Source organism: Salvia splendens, chromosome 20 (assembly GCF_004379255.2).
Source record: "Salvia splendens isolate huo1 chromosome 20, SspV2, whole genome shotgun sequence".
Taxonomy (NCBI): Eukaryota; Viridiplantae; Streptophyta; class Magnoliopsida; order Lamiales; family Lamiaceae; genus Salvia; species Salvia splendens.
Window position 1 is genome coordinate 8,165,378 of NC_056051.1, and position 10,483 is coordinate 8,175,860.

Sequence of the window (10,483 nt, forward strand, 5' to 3'; positions counted from 1 at the left end):
CCTGAGGCTCTATAGCAATGTAAATTATCAGATCATGGCGGTACAATTATCATGTTGTGTGATTAAAGATAATATTTAATTTTATTTTATTAAGTTCTCTTTTTTATCAAAAGTTACTTTTGCTTTGCCAACATAATACCAAAATTATAATTTACTATTTCATAATTATTAATCTCACTTTCATAGTACTATGTAACACATTTAATTAGAGACAAACTTCATTTTGGTTTTACTAAAAAATAATGTCACCTTAGTTGAATTGAACTAACTCATAAACTTGTGAAGATTAGCTTATTAACAAAAAAAATTATATTAATATTACTGAAAAGTAACAGTTTTGCTCAAATTCTAGCCAGTCTCGTAACTTTAAAGGCATAAAAAAAGTAAAGGTCGCTTTTGACCATAAATATATGATCAAAATACGAATTTTATCCAAAATATTCACTTTTTAAAAAACGGGTCCATAACAAATGAAAATGTTGTCAAAGAAGTTATTTTTTTGACGTTTCCGTCAAAAAAGTAACGGTCAGCGCCAAATGCACAGTGGCATGACCGTTTTACGGAACCGTCAAAAAATGACCACTTCGACAGGGATTTCATTTGTTATGAGTCTGTTTTTCAAAAAGTGAATGTTTTAGACCAAATTCGTAATTTGGTTATATGTTTAGGACCAAAATTGACATATACTCTAAAAAAATATACTACCCACGTCCACCAAAAATAGACAGTTGCAAAATGACACGGACTTTAATGCACAATTAGTAAAGTAAGAGAGATATAGAGGGAAAATGTGCTAGAAGTCGTGTTGGTGGATTGTAGGATCTACATTCCAAATGATATGTAGGGTTAGTAATTGTTTAAACCCTTCTGTATTTATAATTTGTTTAATTTTGATGGACGGCCAAAAATAGTAAACTTGGTAGTATATATTTTTTTGTGAATGGAGGTAGTAGATTTAAACATTTCTGTCATGGTTAAAAAAAATCAAATGTCGCAATGTAATATATTGTTGATTTAACACACCCATGTTTCAAATTGATGATAGAAAAATGCTAAAATTTACCGGTGGCGTTGATCTCGTTGAATTTTATAGATGTCATATTGATATAGTTTAGACTCAGACCCCGCTGGAAAATTAAGAAATGTTAAAATTTATTACTTTTTTTATTGAATTTTAAATTTGTGAGATAGACTAAAATTTGTCCGAAATTAATATTTTTTCGGACACTTTGCCCTAACAAAATAAAATTGGATATAGTGGCCAAATTCATGTTTTTCCAACAATTTACTCTAACAAAAATGCATAAAATTCAACATAGTGCAAAATGTAACAATTGAAAATCATTTTTTATTTATTTTACTTTTATTATTTACTACTTATAGGTAAGGTGAGAATAAATTAATTTTGCTGCAGTCCACCATTTGTGAATTTTCCTTTTTGACTATTATTGCGGTGTTAATTATGGGTTGATCAAGTTAAAAGCATGGGCTACACTAAAAATTTGAGTGGGTAATCAGTTATGCCCTAATAATTATATATATTGGGGCAGAAAGAAATATAGATAGAGATTTAGCACAATAGATTATTTAAAGTTTTGATTTTAAATGGGTGAATTCTTAAATAATGTATTATAATCAGTTCCTTATAGACAAAAAAAATAATGTATATTTGTTTTAAAAGGTTCATTTTGTATTTTGGGCCACTAAAGCTGCATTTTATGCCCAAACTGTAGGCTGAATATGACCCATAAATTTATTGACCATCAAAATTGGGCTTTTGAAAAATGAATTTAATGTGTTTATTTATAGTTTAGGTCCCATATAATATACCCCGGGATCAGGATGTACTCCCTACGTCCCACAATAAAAAAACAATTTTATTATTTTGGTCCATCTCATAATAAGAGTCACATTTCACTTTTACCATATTTAGTAAGTTGGTCTCACATTCCACTAATTCATCTTACTCACATTTAATTATAAAATCAATATAAAAAAGTGGATCTCATATTTCACTAACTTTTCCAACCTACTATCTTTTACATTTCCTAAAACTCGTGCCCACAACAAATATGATTCATATTGTGGGACGGATGGAGTATTTTATTTTAGGATACATCTATTAATCCCATAATTTTAAATAATATACATTTCACATAACATATCTATTAATCCCATAATTTTAAATAATATACATTTCCCTGACGGACGGCGTCCGTGCCGCTGGCGCGGCTTTGTGCTGCCGCCGTTGTGCTCTTGCCGCTGGCACAGCTCTGCTCGATACATAGAGCACGTCTGTGCCGCTGAGCAGGTTGACGTGGCGCGACGGGATTGGCCAACGGCAAATCCGTTGGCATTTTCAATTTTTTAAAAAAAATCGTATTTAATTTAAAAAATCTATTTTAAATAAAAAAATATTTCCACTTCCCAATAAATTATATCCATTTTCTCCCCACTTTTAATTTATTTTTCAATTTTTTCCCCAAATTTCACATTTTCATCTATAAATACCCCCACTTCCACACAAAAAATTTCCCACCACACTACACAATTCTCATCTAAATTCTCTTATCAATTCTCAATCTTTCACTCTTACAAAAAGAATGTCCAGCTCCGGCGATCACCCCTCCGACTCCTGCGGTTGGAACCCCGACTGGTTCGGCTCACAACCATTCCCTAGTCCGGAAACGCAATTCTCGGCTCCTCCTCAAACCCAAGGTTCTCAAGTTTCAGGTGGCTACCGGTCTTACCCGGTGGACGACCAAGATGCCCCCGACGGGTGATACGGGTGGGCACCCAAACCCGGATCGGGAGGGGGTGACGGCTCTCAAACTCCTCCTCCTACTCTTACTCCTACTCCTTGTGGTGTCCACACCCCGTACACTCCGGCGGAGATGGATCAGTTATTCAAAGTCTATTCATTTTCTCCGAAGATCCGGAGGTTGACACGAACCAAAGCGGGGATAGGTTTTGGTGGTGCGTCTGTCGCCGGTACAATGAAAACCGCCCTGATGGAACCATCAAGCGCAATGAGAGTATGGTGCGCAATGCCATCTTCAGAGCCAACTAAGAAATCCAAAAGTTCCAGGGGTATTACCTCCAGGAAGAGCGGTCGGAGGGGAGCAGCAGGAGCGAGCTTGACATCATCAGTGCCGCCTTGTTGACCTTCCAATCCCAACATTACAAACCATTCAAGAACCTCAGCGCTTGGCAGGAGGTGCATGTGCATCTAAAGTATAAGGGAGGCGTATCATCCTCCTCCAGCTCCTCCAGCAAACGGTCGAGGTCGGTATCCCTATCCGACGCCGGCGAGGATGAGGTGGCTAGCCAGCTTGCCGGCCACAAGGAAAAAGCCGACGGCCAACCGCCGTCGCGCCGCGACTCCATCCGCCCCCGCTCCCTTTGTGCCACCTCAACCTCCCACCAACTCATTGTGGACCCTTTTGGCTCAGCTCAATTTGACCGATAGGTTTCGGATGACTTCCGAGCAATTTGATTCACATTTGGCAATGATACGGGGTCTCCGAAAAACATTGGGGATAGGGCCAGAGGACTAGTCTTCCACGTGGGTATTTTTTAGCCTTTAATTATGTATTTTTTATTTTTTAGGATTTTAATTATGTATTTTTTATTTTTTAGGATTTTAATTATGTAATTTTTATTTTTTAGGATTTAATTATGTAATTTTTATATTCTAATGTATTTTTAGTAATTGAAGTATTTTAATTAAATAATGGAATTGTGTGACCCTTGAGCATGTCCTTGTGAAAGAGCATGGATGTGGGTGTTATGCTCTTGGAGAAGAGCATGCAGTACAAAAAATAATAAAAGTGGGTCCGGGCCTAGATCCATGCTCTTGCCAAAGAGCATGTATGTGGATGCTCTAACATATTATACAGTACTTGTTTTCAACCATTGAAGATATATCATATATGTACTTAAAAGAAATGTGTCATACACACCGAATAATATTATATACTCTCTCTGTCCCTCATTAATTTACTTTACTTTCATTTTTCATCCGTCTTCAATTAATTGATACCCATTTTTTTACTATTTTTGGTAACGAACCCTACATTTCACTAACATTTTATTATAAAATTAAGATATAAAAGTAGGATTCACATTCCACTAACTTTTTCCACACACTTTTCACTATATTTCTTAAAACTCGTGTAATGTCAAACAGTGTTGATTAGTGGAAGATGGAGAGTGTAAGATGTGTATCAAGCATTTTAACTCATGAAATATACAAAAATAGCAAGCAAATATTAAATTTTATAAATTAATTGTGAACTCGTCCATTCCACCAACAAGACCATTTAATACACTCATCAAGAAATAGCATATAATTCAGTAAAGACGCGATGGCAATGTAGGTTCCATGAGTAGGGAAAGTCGATGTTTAGGATGTGTGCTGAGTCCGTACTCCTCTTCGAGAGACACATCTTCTGGCCTCATGCCATCGACAAATTTTAGGTCAAATCCATGCAACAAATTTGCCAGCCTCGTGCGAACGACCTTAAGTCCGAGCTTAATTCTGGGGCATACCCGCCTACCCGAGCCAAAGGGGAGCAATGCGAAGTTGCTCCCCCACGCACTTGTTTCCTTTCCTAGAAACCTCTCAGGCAGGAACTCATCAGGGGCGTCCCACGCCCCAGGGTCCCTACCTATGCTCCACACGTTGACAAAGATAGTTGTCCCCTTTGATATGTCGTAGCCTGCAACGTTGCAGTTTTGCATCGCGTAATGGGGGGCTAACATTGGGGATAGGGCCAGAGGACTAGTCTTCCACGTGGGTATTTTTTAGCCTTTAATTATGTATTTTTTATTTTTTAGGATTTTAATTATGTATTTTTTATTTTTTAGGATTTTAATTATGTAATTTTTATTTTTTAGGATTTAATTATGTAATTTTTATATTCTAATGTATTTTTAGTAATTGAAGTATTTTAATTAAATAATGGAATTGTGTGACCCTTGAGCATGTCCTTGTGAAAGAGCATGGATGTGGGTGTTATGCTCTTGGAGAAGAGCATGCAGTACAAAAAATAATAAAAGTGGGTCCGGGCCTAGATCCATGCTCTTGCCAAAGAGCATGTATGTGGATGCTCTAACATATTATACAGTACTTGTTTTCAACCATTGAAGATATATCATATATGTACTTAAAAGAAATGTGTCATACACACCGAATAATATTATATACTCTCTCTGTCCCTCATTAATTTACTTTACTTTCATTTTTCATCCGTCTTCAATTAATTGATACCCATTTTTTTACTATTTTTGGTAACGAACCCTACATTTCACTAACATTTTATTATAAAATTAAGATATAAAAGTAGGATTCACATTCCACTAACTTTTTCCACACACTTTTCACTATATTTCTTAAAACTCGTGTAATGTCAAACGGTGTTGATTAGTGGAAGATGGAGAGTGTAAGATGTGTATCAAGCATTTTAACTCATGAAATATACAAAAATAGCAAGCAAATATTAAATTTTATAAATTAATTGTGAACTCGTCCATTCCACCAACAAGACCATTTAATACACTCGTCAAGAAATAGCATATAATTCAGTAAAGACGCGATGGCAATGTAGGTTCCATGAGTAGGGAAAGTCGATGTTTAGGATGTGTGCTGAGTCCGTACTCCTCTTCGAGAGACACATCTTCTGGCCTCATGCCATCGACAAATTTTAGGTCAAATCCATGCAACAAATTTGCCAGCCTCGTGCGAACGACCTTAAGTCCGAGCTTAATTCTGGGGCATACCCGCCTACTCGAGCCAAAGGGGAGCAATGCGAAGTTGCTCCCCCACGCACCTGTTTCCTTTCCTAGAAACCTCTCAGGCAGGAACTCATCAGGGGCGTCCCACGCCCCAGGGTCCCTACCTATGCTCCACACGTTGACAAAGATAGTTGTCCCCTTTGATATGTCGTAGCCTGCAACGTTGCAGTTTTGCATCGCGTAATGGGGGGCTAACATCGTGCCCACCGGGTGGAGCCGAAATGTCTCCGTCACAATGGCATCAAAATAGGGCAATCGAGAGATGTCGCCCTCTTCCACCCACCTCTCTCTTCCGATCACTTTTTCAAGCTCTGCTTTTACCTTCTCAATTATCCGTGGTTGCCTGAGAATTTCGTGCATAGCCCATTCCATCGTTGTGGCAGCTGTATCCATGGACCCCACTATCAAATTCTACAATTGTACAATACTTTTTTGTAAATAGAAAAAAAGTCAAAATTAATAAAATCAAAATTATTGTACCTGTATCAATGCCTTGACACAATCCCTTGTGAGCTCAACTTCAACCTTGTTACCATCCTCAGCCATTTGCAACAAAGTATCCACAAAATCCCTAGGGGTAAATTCGTCTTTCTCTTGAAGTTTTCAAGCTAAATGATCATCAATCACATAGTTGTAAAACTTATCCATTTTCTTGTTCAAAGCCTTCATTTTCTTGACATATCCTTGCAAATCAAATGGACTGAGCCATGGAATCCAATCTCCAATGTTAAAAACTCCAGAAAGCAAAAACCACTCATCAAGCATCTTGTGCAATTCATCCATATTTAAAACAGAATCTCCCTCACTAAAATGCTCATCTCTTGATAGCATCTTCCACGTAGTTGTCAAACTATACCGCGACAAGTGATCTTTTAGCACAACAGGCTTGCCAGCTAGGGCTCATATGTTTGACAGCAAATATTGCCTCTCAGCAACACGTACTTGCTCATAGAGCTCGAGCTTCTTAGTGTTGAAGACTTCATAGGAGTAAATCCTCCGAGTCTGGCGCCAATATGGGCCATGTGGGGTCCATACTAGGTCCCTGTAGTTGTAGCTGGTGTATTTTCCAGCTGCAAGCGGGGGTCTAGAGGCGAAGCTCGCGTCATGCACCATCAGGAACTGTTTGGCCATCTCGGGTGATGATGCAACCACGACCGATATTTTCCGAACTTCAGTTGCATAATATCACCGTATTTTCGGGATAACTGGTGAAAGGATTGATGTGGGATTGGACCAATAAGGTTCAAGTTGCCTATGATAGGCCATGGTTTTAGACCTGGTGGGATTTTCCGGTTTGGTTTGGTTCGGATTAGTTTTGAGGCAAAGGCTATTACAACTGTATATAGTAAGGCAAAAAGAATCCAAGAACTATCCATTTGGCTGTGGAATTTGTAGTTTGGAAGGTGAAATTGTACCTGTATATATAGGTGAAAGCTTCTCATGTTAGGCAGTAGGATTCAACTTGATACTATTAATTTAATTAATTTGTTTATAAACATTGCGATAAAATTTGTCACGTGATTAGACGTGGACTGATTGATGCACTATAATGTTTAATTTGTCGCAGTCCTATTGTACTTTTTTGAGGTAATGCTGTAACACCCGTACCTTAAGTTAGAAATTAATCTTATGTAACGGAATAATTGATAAAATTATTTCAAAATGCTATGCTCCTCGATAAATGTGATAGGGGAAAATTATGGTTTATGTGTTTGATGTGAAAAGGAATGTTTTGATGTTGTTAATTGTGATCGATGGGAGGCACGTTTAAAGGCCTCGTTGAAAGATCGACGACGAAATTGCTATTCTTTAGCAAGACGAATGAATTAAATGGAAAGAAATATATGTTTTATGGATAACGACGCGCGTAAAGCGAGGAATGGTTGAAGGAATATTATATTTAGAACAACACCAAATATAAATTATGTACGATTTCTCGTACTTTAATTTTTGGTTATGAAGAACGAGATAACAAAATTTAATAAAGAACCGTGAATTTTAATTGATGAAGGAAAATACGAAAAATATATAATGTATGAATTTATTTTGGACTTTCCAAAAATAAATTTGAAGTCCAATTATAAATAAGATAAATTAAATCTAATCACTCTTTAAATCCATCAAGTGATAGTTTTAACTTGGGCTTGTAATTAATTGTTGATTCCTTTCTAGCCCAATTGAATTAAATCTTTGAGCCCAACAACATGGGATTTAATATTATTCTTTTTCTTTCCAAGCCCAAAAGTCTTCTTCTTCCTCTCTCTCACAAAGTAGTCGACGGTTTTCTCCCCCCATGACGACCAATCGGTTGTTCCACCTCCCCACTTTCCTCCTCAATACCTACACCCTCCTCTAACCCACTCATCACTTCCACTTGACAAAAAAAAAAGAGAGAAGAGAGAAGAAGGAGAAGCGGCGAAGCCGAGAGGAAGGAGGAAGAAGAAGAAGTTGGTTCCACCATTTTTTTTGTCCAACCACCATCAAATTTAAGCTTGAGGTATACCATTCCTTCCATCCTCAAAGCATGAGTCGTTTACTAGCTTTGCATACATGATATACACCCTTGTGCCATAGCTTTTCTTCCATAATCGAACTAAGTAGAATTTAACGTAGAACCTTCCGAACGATCGCCGTACGTAGCCGAAGCTTAGAAAGAACCTAGCTTTATGTAAATATCACGTGTTGCGAGTCTTTGCGGAGTGTTTCCGGGCGGGTTCGGAGTGGTTTCGGTGGAGGGGAAGCCGCCGCCGACGACGGGCAGCGGCGGTCAGCCGTGCTCGACGTTCCGGGGCGGGCGACGGCTCTCGGTGAGTGACGACAGTAGCTTCTCCCCCGTTCCCGCCGTGTCGGTGTCCTGGCGAAGCAGCGGCAGCAGCACGGTGGCGGTGGCGCGACGGCGAAGCAGCGACGCCTCTCGGCGAACCCAGCGACGGCGACGGGCTGAGGACGTCAACTCCTCGACGACGTTGCTGCAGCGGCGATCCCATCGATGGTGTCGAGCCGGAGAGGAGACGACGGCAGTGTGCCTTCGTCGTGGGGGAGGTGGCGGACGGCAGTGGGAAGAAGAAGGAAGGGAAGAGAGAGAGAGGGGGAAGAGAGAGAGAGGGGTTAGAGAGTGAGATGAGATTGGGCCTCATGTTTGTTTTGGTTTGATTTTGGGCCTTAGATTTTTGTTTTTGTGGTTGGGCTTTTAATAAAGTTTTGGAAGTCAAATTAATGGTGGACTCTTCTTTTAAATGATGGGCTTCCTAATTAATTATCTTGAGGAATAAAGTGGCTGAGAAATTTAATCTCGGCCGGTAATTAAATTTTGATCGGGGGAAAATATTTGGTTTATTCCCGGAAGTTTTTGGAATGAATAATTTACCTAAGTATAAATTAGTACTTTTTCCAACGGTAAATAATTACGGAAATTTAAGTATGCGCATAAATAAATTTTTGGAATTTATTTTCGACGCTAAGGAAAAATACGAGGAGCCAACGAAGGGAAGAACGAGCGTAAGCGGCCGACCGGCATCGCACGCGACGCCTTGGGCGGCCGCCGAATAACCGAAAATGCACAGAAATCGAGAAAAAGAATTTAAAAATTGTAATTAGAGTGCATGCATTCTAAATATTGTCGTTACCGAGAATTGATATGATTTTTATGTATTTTGCGAAAAGGTGGTTCGCACACTCGTTAAAGTCGGATCGAGAAGTTATAAAAGGAAATTTCTAAGCTATTGAGGTGGGCTTTATTCTTTAACGTTTATTTTAAATCAATATGTTACGGTGTTATAAGGATGTTTCTATAAGTATGTCATGCCGTATTTATGTTTGGAAACTGCCTATCTGATTGTCTACTAGAATGATACTCTACTAGACTTTGATGGTTAACGAATTCGGGTCTAACTAGGGCTACGCCCTACTTAGACTAGTGCACTGATGGGGATCGTGAGCCGTCCCCTAGGTCGGCCGGTCCAGTGATCGAGATTGTGGCCACAGTCTCGTTTCACATGATGGTTCAGATATGGTATATGATGGAGGAGGATGTTATTCCGCTGATAAGTCGTATTCTAGGCCTAGGTTACTGGTCAGTATGATGTGCGTAATTGAATTATATCTGCAAAAACTAGTTGCTTAAGCGTGCAGGGTAAGCATTATAGCCACTAGGCAGAGTTTCAGACACTTCAAGTGAAAAGGGCGTCAGGACGATTACGTACTGACCAGTATACATGCAAATATGGCTCGAGATGGAGAAGGAGGATAGCTGGGACTGCTCGATCACAATTAAGGGCAAAGAAGTCATCTCACCGCAAGGTCTTACCCTAAAAATCAAGGGTAAGCCTCCCTATAAAAGGAAGCCACTTGGAGAGAGAAAATGGATTTTTATGATCATCATCACTCTTAGGTAGAATTCTCTGGGAGTTCAGTCCTTCAGCCCAGTCCAGAATCTCATTTCTCGCCACTGCCATGGTCACTTGAAGATTTAGATGTTCCCGGAATTCCAGATCGTTCGTTCCAGCCAGCAGAACCGTAGTTAGAGATATCATCGCCCGGAGTGGCAAAACACTTTTACTCGCTTTCGTAGTTTAATTCGCTTGCTTTCTTTACGTTGGATCTTTTGTTGCTTTTGGATATTTTCTGTTTTGAAGTACTTGTGGAAGATCCGAACGTGTTTATGCTATGAAGTTGATTTCCGTTTCGT

At 39.0% G+C, this 10,483-nt stretch overlaps 1 protein-coding gene and 1 pseudogene across 1 annotated transcript; both read right to left on the reverse strand.

Moving 5' to 3' along the window:
• Positions 1-4,353: 4,353 nt before the first annotated feature.
• Positions 4,354-4,743, reverse strand: LOC121781420 (trimethyltridecatetraene synthase-like). The gene has a single exon (XM_042179163.1). The coding sequence runs from the start codon at positions 4,741-4,743 to the stop codon at positions 4,354-4,356; it is 390 nt and encodes a 129-aa protein (XP_042035097.1).
• Positions 4,744-5,583: 840 nt separating this feature from the next.
• On the reverse strand, positions 5,584-7,172 carry LOC121782007 (annotated as a pseudogene).
• Positions 7,173-10,483: the final 3,311 nt, after the last annotated feature.